Source organism: Callospermophilus lateralis, chromosome 2 (genome assembly GCF_048772815.1).
Source record: "Callospermophilus lateralis isolate mCalLat2 chromosome 2, mCalLat2.hap1, whole genome shotgun sequence".
NCBI lineage: Eukaryota > Metazoa > Chordata > Mammalia > Rodentia > Sciuridae > Callospermophilus > Callospermophilus lateralis.
The window spans coordinates 190,711,826-190,727,495 of record NC_135306.1 but is presented as its reverse complement, the minus strand read 5'-3'; the positions used below and the strand labels follow the sequence as shown (position 1 = coordinate 190,727,495).

The 15,670-nt window shown below is 58.6% G+C and overlaps 1 protein-coding gene across 1 annotated transcript in view; it reads left to right on the top strand.

The window, feature by feature from the left end:
• The first annotated feature begins 1,187 nt into the window (after nucleotides 1–1,187).
• Syt13 (synaptotagmin 13) overlaps nucleotides 1,188–15,670 on the top strand; it is a 41,260-nt gene continuing 26,777 nt past the window's right edge. The window contains exon 1 of the mRNA XM_076844358.2: nucleotides 1,188–1,370. Coding sequence (XP_076700473.2) covers nucleotides 1,188–1,370 — 183 coding nt within the window. The remainder of the gene's footprint in view (nucleotides 1,371–15,670) is intronic.

Here is a 15,670-nt window from a genome sequence, read left to right as displayed (position 1 = left end):
CCACAAAATCATGGTAGATAGAGGAATCAGTGTTCCGAGCCACTGAGTCACGGGGGGCCTTTTTCTGCAGTTAACTGGCAAATAGGCAGGGCGTGGGCTGGGTATGGAACCAGGCCTCGATGGCATCCGCAGCTCAGCAGCAAAGGTCCGGAGGGGAGGTCACCGACTCTGGGGTCAGCAGCTTCACGGGACCTTGTGGACGGAATCCTCTCTGCCCCTTCCCACAGGCACCCAGCACCTGCCGAGTGAAACGCTCCACGTGATGAGAGAACAAAAGCCCACTGACCGCTAGACAGTCCCCACAAGCCGAGGAGTCCAATTTCCCTGCCCTCGAAGACCACTTTCATTCTCCCTCTTTCTGAATCAAGGGTGTCCCAGCTGCTGAGGCAGATCCTCTTTGTCCTCCAAGGACAAGTCCTTCTCTTGAGTGTGGCCTTGGAATCTGAGTGCAAGATGACCCTGTCTCTGTCTCCTCCCAGCCTGGCCTCTCCATGGACCCATGAGCAGGAGCACCCCTGCAGATGGGATTAGGTCACCGAGGCAAACTGCGGCCCAGTCCAAGGGGACTGCAGATCACAGAGGGGCTGTGCCCATCTTCAGCAGGACACAGGACAGTCTTGAGCCAAAGCAAGTGCTAGCCCTCTGCCTGCTGCCCACTCTTCCCTCTGGGGGAGAGGAACCTCAGCCCCTCGTTTACATGTCAGCAAAGTGCCCTCCCCCCCCAGCCTATGCTGTCACCTCCCGGGACAGCCCCTGGGGGAGAAAGAGGATGAGCAAAAATTGAGATGTCTCTTAAAGGGAACCTTTAAAAACAAAGTCGCAGGCCTGATTCCTGCGCTCCGCAGTGCGACCTCCGCGAGGTCCAGTCTCTCCCAGGGGCCCAACTGTCCCCAGCCTGAGACAATCCGAGCTTCCTTCCACCTGGAGGGCCCGGGCTGCTGTTGGGTGGGGGTCCGGTCACATGTTGGCGGGAAGGGGGGGCGGCTGATTGACGCGGCTCGGTGTCGGCCTCCTCTCTGACGTCCTCGCCGCCGTCCTCCCTCCCTCTCTCCCTCGCTCCCCGCCCCTCTGGCGGCGGGAGAGCTGCTGGCTCGCGGGGACCCGGCAGCTGCTTAGCGGCGGGCGGCGGCCGGGACCTGGGGTGGTGCGAGGCGGCGGGACCGAGCCCCGCGCGGGGAGCCGGCACCATGGTGCTGTCGGTGCCGGTGATCGCGCTGGGCGCCACGTTGGGCACCGCCACCAGCATCCTCGCGCTGTGCGGGGTCACCTGCCTGTGCCGGCACATGCACCCCAAGAAGGGGCTGCTGCCGCGGGACCGAGAGCCGGACCCCGAGAAGGCGAGGCCGGGGGTGCTCCAGCCCGCCCAACAGGTGAGCGGCGGCGCCGGGCCCTCCCGCGAGGCGGGGTCGCCGGGCTGCGGCGGGGACCTGGGGGCGCGGGCGGGGGCGCCGCGGCCGGATGCTCCCTTCGCTCCCGCACTTGGCTGGGAGGGGGCCCCAGGGGTCGGGGAGGCCTGGGGGGGTCGGAGGGAGGTGAAGGGTAATTGGGGGTGAGGGTGCAGAGAGGCACGGAGAGGGGTGGGGTGCCGCAGCGAGGGCTGAAGGGGAGGGCAGGGGAAGGGACCCGGTAGCAATGGGGACCCAGGGGAGCGTAGGGACTTGGGGGCTGCGGGGGCTGCGGGGGTAAGGGCACTCGGAAGAGGACGTGGGAGGGGGCCCGGAGCCTGGCTGCAGGAACGGGGGGGGGGGGGCTGAGAGGGACAGTGGAGAAGCGACAGGTCGGGGACAGGAGTGGGTCTGCGGAGGGAGGAGGGGAGCTGGGCGGCCGCGGACCTGGCGGAGAAGAAAACCCAAAGGGAGCTGCGCCCCCCCCCCGCCCGCGCCTCCTCCTCCAGCCGGGGCCGGGGGTGGGACAGGCGACGCCAGGAGGGGCTTCCTGTCCCAGCTCCCGCCAGCCAGGGGTCGCCGCGGCCTCTGAAGGCCCCTGGAGCAGGAGGGTTCCCCCTGGCATCTGCTCGGTGCAGAGCTCCTGGGGCAGGAAATGGGCTGCAGTCCCAGGGTGCCCTGCGGCAGCGGGCGGGAGGGGTCTAGCCCCCAGCAGCTGTGACCTCCAGGGTGTTCTCCAGGGACGGTGCCAGATGTTCCCTGGAGGACCCCAGGAGGTGCCTTGTCAGAGTGCTTTGAGGAAGGCTGGCCCTGTGCTGGGGGGGTGACTTAAATGACCTCCCAAGTCCCTCTAGATTCCTTCCGGAGCTCACAGGGCTCTGGAGTGGCACTCAACCTCGGGGCTTCCATCCTCCTTTTCCCAATCAATTTATCCAAAGCCACGGGGTCCAGGTGTGCGGGGCCTGTGCCAGTCACCATAAGTGACCGTGGAAGGGAAAGTGGTTTGAGTTCTCACAACTGAAGAAAAGTGACATTGACTCTGGTTGAATAGGAGCTGCAGGGCAGTGGGGCGTCAGGCTGGAATGATCTAGAAGTGGGAGTAGGAGATCCCCGCTGGCAGGGGTTGGAGGAACCCTTTTCCACAAGTGATGGAGCCCAGCTGCCTCTCAAGCTCCTCTCCTGCCCAGGGCACCTAGGGACGGCCACTGTGCTGCCTGTCAGGGATGGCTCTCTGGGCACTGTGTCCTCCCTTCCTGGAGAGGACCCCTGGAGAAGCAGGGTCTAAGTGACCCCTCCCATGCTTTGTCCTTTTGACAACCAGTAGCTGGTTCCAGGGCGATCATCTGCTAAAGACAAGGCAGGAAGTCTCAGCCCAGCCTAAGATTGTCCACACATCTCATTAGATAAGTCACAGCAAACCATGGCACAGGCTCTGTGCCAGGCACTCTTATGAGTGCGTTACATTATTAATGCATTTAACAATCCGTCCAGAAGCTATGGGATGATTCCATCAAAAGATTAAGAAACAGAGGTTCAGAGAGGGTAAGTAACTTGCCCGAGGTCACACAGAGAAGTTTTAGAGCCTAGCTCTCCAGAACTGGTCTGACTTTGGAGTCCATACCCACAGCTGCTCCACAGTGCTCCCTCACCTGCCTGATCCAGAGTGGCTCTCTCTACAGCCCGGCTCAGGCCAGTGTCCTCTTCTTTTGCAGTCTCCGCCTCCCTGGTTTATGATTATTCTTACAGGACACTGAGCTCTGTTCTCCCCTCTCTTCTAGCTTTTCACACAGATGGCTTCTTCTGACCCTTTAGGTTTCTTTTGTGTCAGTGTCACCTAGTCAGGGAGGAGGGTGCCTACTGTCATGTGAAACAAGACGTCTCCAGGTCACCCTCTCCCGTACCATTGCTTCCAGATTCTTCCACAGCACTTGTGACAGTGCAGTGGGGTCTTTGGTTCTCGCCTCCTTGCATAATACTCATTCCCGGCACAGAGTAGGTTCAGTGTCTGGAAACCACCTGGCGTCCAAGAAAAAGACTGTCACACCCAACTGCATCCCAGCAGCCAGCTTGGGGGTGGCTCTGTTAGCGCCTCCCAGGTGGGTGCATCCGTCTTGTGCCGGCTCTAGAGGGACACAATAAGCCTTTATTGACACATGACACCTGCCCATCCACAGTCCCCTTCGTGGTTCCCTGGGGGACATGGGATGGGGCCACCTGGGGCTCCGTCTATAGCGTGTGGCAGGCTGAGGTCTCACAATGGCTTGGTGGCAGCTTCCTTCAGCCGCTGACCCAGATAAAGTAAATAGAGGAAAGACGGCCCGTTGATTTCAAAGAAAGTCAGGCGTACGGTGTCTGCAGGGTGGCAGGTGACGTGATCTAAGTGGCAGATGTGGACAAAGAAGACCCGGCCAGTGGTGCTCTCTGAAGATGCGCCTTAGAGAGAAAGGGCTGGGGGAGGGGAATGGCATCCGACTCCTTCCGCCTGGCAGAGGGGTGTGAGGTTTGGTAAGTCCCCCTCCCCCGTCCCCCTCCCCCGTCCCCCCCCCAGAACTGGACCAAGAACTGGACGGTATGCGGGGCAGTGCGCCCCCGTCCTGCTGGGGAACCCCTGGGGTTTGCAGGCCGGGCCTGGGAACCGGATTTCTGGCCCTGGAGGGCTACGTGAAGGTGAAGGTTCTTGAGATTCTGAAGAGAACTTTGATGTCTCCCAGGGGTTTGAACCTGCTGATGGGCCTGAGGACAGAGTTTCCAGGGTCATGGGCTTGGATAGGAAGATAGAAATGACAACTTTATTTTCATCTGCCTCCAACGGGAACAGCATCTTCTGTAGGAAGAAATAAAAACAAACCGCAGTCGTCTCACCAATCCACGTGACTCTGTCCCCAGGGAAAGTCATGGATGGTTCCAGACACAGGTTCTTCACCACGGGGCACACTCATCCCTAATTTGGAGTGTGGGGCCCGCCCAGGCTCCTGCCAGTCCCTGTTGGTCAACTCATTGACAAGGAAGCGCCCGGCGTCCCTTCCACCGCCCGGCTTTCTCGGCTGTTCCTCTGAACCCCGCCGTCTCCTATTTTCTGCTTTTTGAAACATTCTTAGGATGTGTCCCTGGGCTTCTGGGGACAGCTCCAAGAACCCTAGAGGTCAGCAAGCCCTACTTAGGGGAGGGGGCAGAGGGTGGAAGCGCTTGGTCACGGGTCCCCTGTAGTGTCTCCAGCCACCCCGGGCCACGGTTCTTCGTGGCTCTTAAACACACGCTCTGGACCTCTCTCTTATCCTGGTCCTCGCGCACGGCGACCGTCGGGGGATCCGAGGAATTCCGTCTTACCCTTGCTTGCTCTTGGCCTGGCAGGACCCCCGGACCTTCCTGTCACCAGCCCAGGCTGGGAAGCTGGCTTATTAGGGTGCCGGTGGCCTGAGCAGGGAGCCCTTGGGGAGGCAGAGCTGGGACAAGGACCTCCTTCTTGCTTCCGAATGCACTTGCTGGTGGCAAGGGACCCTGGTTGTCTCTGCCTCTGGTCTGTGCGGGCTGCCCCTGGGCGGCCCTGGGTCCCCTCAGAGGAAGTCCTCTGCCCTGCCTACCAGCTGGAGAGCCAGCGGCCTGCCCCTGCCCGTCACACAGGACTCAGTCCTGTCTTCAGAGAGCCTTGTCTCGGGGTCCCCTTAGCCCTCACCTTGTGGTGGCCTTAAGTGGTTTTCTGAAATGCTGGAGAGGCCTCAGGGGACCCTGATGCTGTCCCCTCAAAGGCTCAGTAAGATCACTCAGCCTCAGCCGCGGTCACTACCTGGGCCTCTTGTGACCACACGGCCGTTTCCCACCATCAAACTGAAAAGTCCATCCTTCCAGGGGAGGCAGAGCCCGGAGGGGCTTTCCATGGACGCTAGAATACCAATTCCGAGATCTGATGAAATAAGTGACAGATTTATATCAAACAGACCGTGTGTGTTCAGGGGGTCCCCCTCCCCAGGCCAAGAGTGTGTCCTTCATTATTTGTTTGTTTGGTTGGTTGGTTGTTTGGTATCCCTTACAACATCTGCTTGAAGTCAGGCACGTGACAAGGTGTATTTTGAGCTAAGTCACCGTATTGCCGTAGGAATGAACAGGACAGGGTGGGCACCAGGGAGGCATGGACAGGAAATCTGAAGCTGGCCCTATGTATCGGTGGGGCTCCCCTGGGGAGCGGGGCCGTGTCCAGCCTTTGGCTGCTGCCCTGCCTGATGACATGTGCTGGCCACACAGTGTGGTCACTCTGTGACAACGTGCCCAGCCCAATGCATATGACGTGTGAGCTTCTCGCTACGTCGTTAGACATTGATTTTTAATATGTCATATTAAAAACTGTCATGGAGTGACGTGGTGGGTGTTTGTATTGATTTGATATTTTTATGGCCAGGAGGGACTTTGGGGCTATACTTGAGAGGACCCTGTCTATGGTCGGTCATAAGCTGCCTCCCAAGCCCTGTCTGCCGTTGTCCTGGGGCAGAGAGACGGCCCCTTGGCACTGGGGGCCTCGGCACCATCGGTGGGCAGTGGCACCCTCCCACCCGTCCCTCTCCTGGCCCTTGACCCTGGGCAGCCCCCGCCCTCACCTCCCTTACCCTGGCAGAGCCCGCGGCGGGCACAGGTGCTGCGTTTCGTGTTAATGAGCTCACTCATCAGGGCGGTGGGCACTGGTGGGCACTGCTGGGCAAAGGCTGCCGCAGAGCAAAGACAGCCCTGCTCCTCGGGATGAGCAGGACGGGAGGGATGACGAGTGGGCCGTGGCCGTGACGGCGCCTAGTGCTGCGTGGGCACCCTTCAGGGAGCCCGGGAAAGCCTCAGCCTCACGGAGCTTCCCGCAGCTTGGGGTGATGGCCTCCTGCCCGCCATGACCACAGGTGGCCCAGGAACTGGGACCCCAGCCCGGGAACTGACTGGCCCCACATGACTCACCCCACACCGCTGTGAGGCCACCTCTGTGGGGCCCCGCCCTTCAGCCTTGACTTGTTTGTTAGGGTTGTTTTTGTTTGTTCTGTGTACTTTGCTTCTTGTGGCTGGAACCCAGGCGGAGCGCGTCCTCCCGCTGAGCTACTCCTGTGGTTGAAGGGTCCGTTCTGAGCTCACTGTGAGCCCGTGTCCTGACTGGTGGGCCCCTCGTCCCCACAGACACCACCAACAGCAAGGGGTCCACTCCCATGGAGCCCTCCTGGCACGGGCCACTGTGCGGTCACTGTGCGGGTCACTGTTCTGAGCACTTGGACCAGATCCATGCCGACCTTCCCGACAGCCCTGTGAGATCCGCGTAGGTATCGTTTGCCCTTTACAGATGGGAAAGTGAAACCCAGGAAGCTCAGGGGCTCTGTTCAGTGGGGAGCTGGGACGGGGTCGCGGGCTCTGTCTCAGGCCCACTTTGGACCACCTGGCTGGAGCTCAGGAGAAAACCACACAGGATCTTACCTGAGCCGCTGCGTCTCCGCGGGCTGTGGGCACGGCTCTCCGCACACGCCCCGGCAGGGCAGTCTCGGGCCTGCCCCGTGCTCTGGAGAGCTTTGCCTCCTGCTCAGGACCCTCCAGAGACGCAGTAGACATGTTTGGGCTGGTTGCTTGGCAACAGGAAGACAGTCTGCATTTTTCAGCAGGAAATCAGCCTGGATGGTTTCAGGGAGAGGTGCACACCCACGGGAGACGGCAGGCTTCCAGACACCCAGGACGGGGACTCTGGGTCCGTGTCCCTCAGCCCTGTCCCCGTGGGGGCTTCCCCTTGTGCAGCGTAGAGGCCACTCGGGTGCGTGCCTCTCCTCCCCGTGGAGGCCCGCTGTTCACTCCAGCAGGACCTGAGTTCCCGTAAGGCCCAGGTCACGCGGACTCCTGGGCTGCAGGAAGGGGGATCCGGAGGCCGCCAGACGCAGCGAGGGGCAGAGCTGAGGAGAATCACATGGGGCCTAAGCAGATGGGGAGGAAGAGAGGAAACCCACCGACGGGCGAGAATCGGAGCCAGGGAGGAGGAGGGGCTCGGCAGACACCGAGCCCCGAGTCAGAGCGTGGGGGAAACCGACCTCGGTGCAGAGGAGCCCTTTCCTGTCCAATCCCCAGTGACCACCTCACTGCACCCAGTGCCCCTGGGGACCCTGCTTTGAGGGCGGAGGAGGTCAGTTTCAGAAGGACACGTTTCAAGAGCCCAGGGCTCGTATCTTGCGTCTGGGAATCAACACACCCAAGCACAGAAAGGCCCCTGCAGCCAACTTGATGAGAAATCTCCTCCTCCCTTCCTCCTTGATCATGTTTATTGAGCACCTACTGCATACCAGATACAGTGCTGGAGTTGGAAATACAATTGTACCCAACAACACAGTGACCTGGTGTCAGTTCTCATGGAACTAAAGATGTAATGGGGGAGACCAGAGTCCAAATAAGTGAAAGTCTGCCATGGGGGTAAGAGACGGTGCTGGTGCTAGGAGGGTGCAAGGTGGAAATGACCCAATCCGGGAGGTCAGGGGAGGCTTTCTTGGAGAGAGCAACGGCCTAGCTGAGAGCTGGAATTGAAGCATAGGTTAACCAGGGCCATAGGGGTGGGTGTTGGGAGTGCCAAAAAGAGGATTGAGCCTGTGCAAGGGTCCTGAGGCAGGAGGGTCCTAGTGTGGAGGAGGGCCTGGGTGTGGTGGTGCACATGAGGAGCGGCGAGTGTGGGGAGCCCAGTGTGTGATGGGGCAGGCAGGGCCTCGTGAACCCCAGACAGGCCAGCTCAGGCAGGCAGGACTCAATCATTCACTAACATCCCCACAAGGCCACTGAGCCTGTCCTGATGGTACGAAGGTCACAGTGACTTTCAAAGCTCTTTTTTCTTTGGCATTGCAGTAGAATCCACGTAAAATCAACCATTTTAAAAATGAACAAACAAGAGACAGGTGGTCAGTCCACTGTGGCAAACACTACCTCCGCCTGGTCTCAGGATCTTTGCGTCACCCCAAAGTAAGCCCTACCACCAGGCAGTCCCCTGCCCGCTCCCCTCCCCGGCCCCCGGTAACCGCTCCTGTGTCCTGTCTCTGTGGCTTTGCCTGTTCTGGACGTTTCCTAGGAACGGACACAGGCGGTGTGTGTCCCTCTGTCTCTGGCTTCTTGGGCTCAGCACCCTGCTGCGCGGTCCTGGCTGGGCATCGGGCTGGTGGTCACTCTTGGCCGTGTGCATCCGCCTCAGTATCCGTGTGAGCAGGGCTGTCGGCTGCTCGAGGTCCACAGCTAGGACGCGACTTGCAGCTCCTCCTGGAACCCTGTGTGGGACTCCTGGGGGCGGGTCATCCGGCTTCCAGCAGCAGGATCCAGGCCCACCCCCACGCCCGCCCCCAGCGGTCCTTTCCGTTCTTTTCCGGGCACAGCTGCCCTGGTGGAGGCTAAGGTGTCTCACTGTGGCCTCTTCTCGGCTTCTCAAATATATATATGAATCCAAAGCCTTTTCCAAAGTTATCTTTTAGGTTTATTCTGATTTATACTCCTGATGTATTTCTTAGAAAGTCGTTATTGGAAAACTTAGCAAGTACACGAGCATATAAACAAAGATGACATAGCGGTTAGATTATAGATCAGCTGAATAATTGCTGATCTGTAGCATTCTCTGTAGGAGGTGGGAATCTCTTTTTCTTTTTTAATCTTTTTTTTTTTTTTTTTTGTATCAGGGATTGGATCCAGAGGCACTTAACCACTGAGCCACATCCCGGGTCCTTTTCTATATTTTATTTTGAGACAGGGTCTCACTGAGTTGCTCAGAGTCTCACTGAGTTGCCGAGGCTGACATTTGAACCCAAGATCCTCCTGCCTCGGCCTCCCAAGTCACTGGGATCATAGGCGTGTGCCACTGTGCCCGGCCTGTTTCAATTGGCACAATAATTGTGTTTATGGGATCTGATGTGATTTCTGATCCGTGTGCACGTCCTGGAGTGATCAGATGGGGGTAGCGAGCCCGTCTCTGTGGCCTCCCTCTCTGTGGTGGGGCACCCACAAGCCTCTCTCAAGCTCCTTTGAGATTCGCACTGTCGTGGACTCCAGTGGCCCCACTGACCAGCCTCTCCTTGTCCCTCCTCCTCCTCCTCGGCCTCTGTGACCGCCTTCCCACGCCCTTCTCTCCTGTGAAGGTGGCTTTCCAGATTCCGCTGTGAGTGGCACTGGGCGCTGTTTGTCCTCATGAGTCTGGGTCGTCCGCCTTCCGGGCCCATCCGTCCTGTCCCACAGGGCAGGCTGTCATCTGTTGGAGTGACGCTGGAGAGAGTCGCATGGTGGATCTTTTCCACGCTTTTCATCCACCGTCCGTGGCGGGGCCTCGGGTCGAGTCTACAGTTTGCTCGTGGGAACAGGGCTGTGGAGAACGTGGGGTGCGGGTCTCAGCGTGTTCTGCCCTGTCCTGTGGATGCACCCCCAGCACCGGGACTGCCAGCTCATACGGGAGTTCCCCTTTTTATTTTTGGAGGAACTTCAAAAACATAATGGCCGAAGTGACTTAAATCCCATCAACAATGGGTAAGGGTTCTCTTTGCCACATTGTCACCAACACTTGTCATTTTTTTTTCGTCCTGGGGAATTGACCCAGGGGGTGCGTTGCCACTGACCACATCCCCAACCCTTTCTATTTATTTATTTTAGTTTGAGACAGAGTCTCACCAAGTTGCCGAGGCTGGCCTCGAATCTGTGGTCCTCTTGCCTCAGCCTCCCAAGCCACCGGGATCACAGACATGCATCACAACGTCTGGCCCTTTTCTCTTTCTGATAGTGGCCATCCAGCTGGAGTGAGACAGGCCTGGCTGGGGTTTGATGTGCGTCTCCTCTGGTGGCCTCACCTCCTGTTGGCTGTTTGTGGGTCTTCTCAACGTCTAGGTGTTCTGCCCATTTTCAAATAGGATCATTGGGGTTTTGCTACGGAGTGCAAACTCTCATTTTAGAAAGATTCCTCTGTCACCGGCGAGTCTTTAGCAGACTCTTGCTCTCAACTGCTTCATCACCCGAGTCTAGGTGGGACCCTTGTGGCCACCTGGTGGCTCCTGAGTCCCAGGGGGAAGTGGAGTGCCCAGCAGTCCTGACCCCTCTCAGCACACTGGCACCCGCCCTCTTCCTCACATATGTTGCCTGTTATGTCCCTGTCACCTTCCCATCCCACTGAGGTGGTGTGCGCACCTTTCAACCCCACGGCCTTTCTAACTGATGTCGCCGGGCCAGGCGGGGGGGTCGGAGCATTCTCCACGGGGCTGGTGCGATGCTCACCCCGTCTTCTACGCCAGGAGCGTCTCCAGGTGCCAACTCACCAGGTCAAATGTGCTTTCGTTGCTTTATATGATAGGAAATCCTCGGTGTTGGAGGGCACTGCAGGGATATCTTGGGACATTGGTCAGGACTTTGGGTGGCCTTGGAAAGCGTTATAGTCTTTCCCGTTAAAATAATGCAGCAGCACTGCCTGCCTTCTGGAATGGGCCAGCCAGCGCGTTTCCAGGAGATGGCGGAGTCTGATGAGGGGTTCTTGCATATGTGAGCACGCATTTTAAAAGCGGGGAGAAGGACCCTCCGGGAATTCTGTGCACTTGAGTCTTGTCCACCTGGCAGAGACCTTAGGACGCGGTGACACATTTCCTCGACCCCTCCACCCTCACCACCTTTCCTTCTCGAGGTAACAGGAAGCCAGGGGAGGAGGGCGTGAGAGGCCTGGCGGCCAGAGGGGAAGGCGGAGGAGGGGGGGACTGTGGGACTTGGGCCAAAATTCACGTGGCAGGCACGGAGCAGCAGGAGCGGGCGCCGTGTCCCCTGGAGAAGCTCCGAGCCCACCAGGGAACGGGGGAGTTGAGGGGAGGGGGTGCGGGCAGCGCCCCCTGTCCTTGGTCCCCCCCCCAGGTCCCTGTTCTCTTGGTTGACATTGGAGAGAGTTCCCCAGATGGTCAGCTGCCCAGCTGATGGGAGGACACCCACACTTCACTGGGAACAGCGGGGGACTTGCTGCCGGGGGTGCGTCAGGGGGAGCGGTGGACGCTGGGGCAGCCGCACAGCCTGCTGCTCAGATGGAGGGGTGCTCGGGAGGAAGTGGGGTCGGGGAAGGGCTCATGGGAACAGCCACAGGCCCCCACCGCCCTGGGGCAGCCCTGGGCACTGCCGCCTTCGGAAGGCTCCTCCTCTCCGTGGGCACTGCCCAGCTCCCTGCCACCCACCTTCCTCCCCACCACGGTGACTTCATGCAGAAGAAAGGGCACCAGAGAAGGTGTGGTGGCTTCAAGAGAAACACAGCAGGACCCGCCAGCCCCGCTGTCCAGTCTCTCAAGGGCATCACCTAACGAGCTGGTCACAGGCAACAGGAGGGATCCTAGGAGCAGCAAGGTGACTGTCACCCTCTGTGCAACAGCCACAGTGCAGAACCTAGAGAGGCCATCAGGGGTCCCGGCCCCAGCTGCCGGAGGGCATCCGATTTGGGGTCCCCGGGAGTATTCTTTTTAAGTGTCAGCCTGCTGCCGCGGTGGACAAGCTCTGAGGGTGACTGCCGAGGGCTTACGGGTTGGAAGCTTGGTCCCCAGAGAGGCAATGTTTCGAGGAGGTGGACCTTTAAGAGGTGGAGCCTAATAGGAAATCATGGTCCGCCCCTAAGGGATTAATAGAGTTTCATGGAACCTGTGGTTAGTTTAAAACTAAACCTGGCCCTGAATCACTCTCTGACCTCCTGTCTTGCTGTGATTTCTCCCTCTCACACTTGCCCCCACCATAAGACCATCCACCAGGAGGCCCTCACCAAAGCTGGTGCTATTTGAACTTTCAGCCTCTTTTCTTTATACATTACCCAGCCTCGGGCATCTCATTACAGTGATGGAAATGGACAAATATGCTTCCCAATAGAGAAAATTGTCTCTCGGAATGAAAATATTCATTTTATGATGAAGATGCTGAGGTATCTATCAATCATAGGAAGCAAATGAGACACAAAATCCTGAACTTGAATTCAGACTCCTCCATGACCTTGGCCATGCTGAATCTCACTTTTCTCATAGATGAACTGGAGGTGGATAGCAATAAGGTTCTCTAAGGCAAGGTTTAGGATGGAATGAGATGACTCTCGTGAAGGCACCAGAAGCCTCGGCCCTGGCCACTCCTCAAAGCACAGTTTAGGTGTCTCCGAATCATTTTCTTCTTTTTCCTTTGCCAAAGCAGTGGCTTGTCTCCATGCAGGGGGGGAGACCATATTAAAAGTGTCCCAGATGTGAAAGATGAAATGCTCCTGCTGGTATGGGGAGGGGAGCGGGAACCTCCACTTCTAGGACATTCCTTCATCCTGATGGGTTTCTGATAACCTACGGTGTGCAAGGCCCTACTAAGCCAGCATTGGACACCACAGTCACAAGGTGAACCGCATCCCTGACCCTGTGCAGTTCGTGTTCCAGGGGGAGAGATGCTCGTCTTGCAGACACATCCGGGGAAGCGGACAGCTGGGGAGGGTGTGGCAAAGGGAGTTCAGGGGCTCCCAAGCAGTGGTTGTTGATCAGTGCTCTGACCTGCAACTGTCTTGGAGACCCCTTCACTAAAAACATTTGGGGCATATATGCCTCATATGTGCAAATTTAATTCTTTGTGAAGCACATGTATATTGATATATGTGCCCTATTATACTAATACATCATGCACATAGTAAAGCACATGTAAACTAGACCTTTTTTAAAAAATAACAAAAATAAGTTATAGGCCGGGTGCAAGTGATGCACATCTGTAATCTCAGCTACTCCAGAGGCTGAGGCAGGAGAATTGCAAATTTGAGGCCAGTCGCAGCAACTTAGCAAGACCCTGACTAGGAATCAAAGGGGCTAGGATGCAGCTCAGGGTGGAGCACCTCTGGTTCCAGAGTCAGCTCTAAAAGTCACTTAAAAATACACAAATAATTGCACAAAAAATGCCGTTACCTCCGTGCCGTGTTCCCAGTGGACTTCCCTGCAAGCCTCTGGCACAGTGAGTGGCATTTAGTAGGTAAAGGCCTTGGGATGAGGGCCAAGATACCCCAGGGACGGGCCCCACGCAGGGGCCCCGGGGAAGAAGCAGGGAGGTTAGAAAGGACAGAGGGAGGCCGTGGAGACAGCACAGGGCAGACTGGTGGGAAGGGAGGGACAGGTCAGGCCAGCCAGCCCACTCAGGACCTTGGGGCCATCACAGGTGCGTAGCTCTTTGTCCCAGGAGCCGTGGGAACTATGGAAAGGTCTCTGGAGCTCTGACTGGTGGGCTTCGGTGGGGCACCGATCCCCGGTCGCTGGGTGCAGAGCAGGCTGGCCGGGGAGCCTGAAGTGAGACCCGGGGAGCGCCCTGGGTCAGACGACGGCGGCCGGCCAGGAGGTGACTTGGTGGAGAGATGGCACCAGGAGGAGAGGAGGAGGGCTGACCTGAGCATCTGCCCCTCCTGCTGGGTGGCGGGGCACTCGGTGGGTCAGGGAGCCCGGGACAGCCGCGGCCAGAGCTCCCTGTTGTGCAGGGGACGTGGGTCTCCTGTGTCTCCGTGTCCGCTGTGCTCGGTTCCGGAACTCACTGCCCAGCTGGCGGGAGATGACCCGGGGGTCTGTGCCGGGGGTGCCGTCGCAGCCAGGAGCACCTGAGAGCACTTGGGAAGAGAGGTGAGCGAGGAGGAAGACGCCCAGGGACAGTGTCAGTGGACACTGACGCTGAAGGACAGGCCGTGAGGCTAAGGGACACGGGAGGGGGCAAAAACCACAAGGAAACACGCTCTCCAAGGGGAGGGCCATCCCAGCCAGAGACCACTGCTGGGGGGTCCAGTACGAAAGACCCCTCCTCTGTGGGACGTAGACCATGAAGGTCATCCCTGACCTTGGAGACCAATACGGAACTTCCGCGGCCGATGGGGCCTCTGGGAATGGGCCATGGAGTGGGCAGCAAGTCCAGGTGATTCTGTGGCTGTAAGGGGCGGGGAGGGGGAGGGGGTGGCTGCGTAGGGGACAGGCGGTCACTGGGATTTCAAGCACAGACAGAAACAGTGAAGACAGAGGGAGAGAGACGGAGGGAAGTAGCCGAGGCTCCGAGTGGCTGGGTGCAGGCTCCGGTGGGGGGAGGACACTCCTGCGGGGGCAGACAGGACACAGACTGTGCGGGAGGGTGGCGGTTCCCGTCCCCAGCAGGAGCTGAAGAGCCTCCATTCTGTGGGCTGCCTTTTTTTCTGTGGACGAAATCTGAGGGCAGAGAAAGAGAAATGCAAAAAAGGGCTCGAGGGAGGATTTTGGCAAACAGTAGGACTGCCAGGCAGGACAGAGAGCCTACTTGAGCTTGGTGACGGTGGACGCCTCTGCCCTGGTGGGTGACTGAGCACAAAGCAGGCATCAGAGTGTCCCGATGGATCCCCGCTGGAGTCCTGCAGATGGTGTTAGGGGAGGGCGGGGGCAAGGCGCTCCTTAGACTCTGAAGGGGTGGAATCCAACCAGGAAGCTGGAAAGCCGAGCAGTAGAGGGTCCAATGGGTCTTAGTGGTGAGGGGCGTGACCTGGCGGTGAGGGGCGTGGCCTGGTGGGGGGCGTGGCCAGCTGGCTGCAACAGGGCAGGCTGTGGAGGAGGGCACAGTGCTCCTAGCTCCATGGTGCCCTGAGAGCAATATGCCCCCCAGGTCAGAAATGCAGAACCTTCCTTTAGCTCCCTAACAAAGCAGGTAGGGCCTGGGGGAGGGCAGGGTTGGAGTGAAGCTTGACTTCCTTACAGTTAACACTAAGAGGAGGCCACAGCAGGCAATGATGAGTCAGCAGCCTGGGAGGCCCGCTGTTCAGGTGCCAGGTGGTGCTCTTGGATCACTTTTTTTTTGGTGGTGTTGCTGGGGATTGAACCCAGGGCCTGGGCGTGTGAGGCAGCACTCTACCAACTGAGCTATACGCATCCCCTTAGCAAAGCACAGCGTTCCCCCGAAGAGGGAGCCCTTGGTGCCCGCGGCCCCTGAAATCCGTAGGAGGATTTCCCAACCGGCAGCTGGTGACAGGCTGTACTGGTGGCTCAGAGTCTGGAGAAGTGGGTTGAGACCACTGCCAGGCATCTAGGCCACATCCCAGACTCCAGCGACTGTCCCCTGGGCCGGGGGTCCTCACGTCCTGAGCAGGAAAATAGAAGGGTGGCTCTGGCTGCAGCTGCCATGGTTGGAAACCCAGCTCTGGGACCCCAGCAGCCTCCGTGGGGAGGCTGTGCTAATTGCAACCGTGAATGAAAGGCAATTGGACTAATAAATAGTATCAGTAATTAGTATTAGTGATTACGCTGTCATTAAAGACCGAGGTAAAGTGATTCGACTTTACGCTCCTCCTGAGCAGGGAGGTGGGAGGC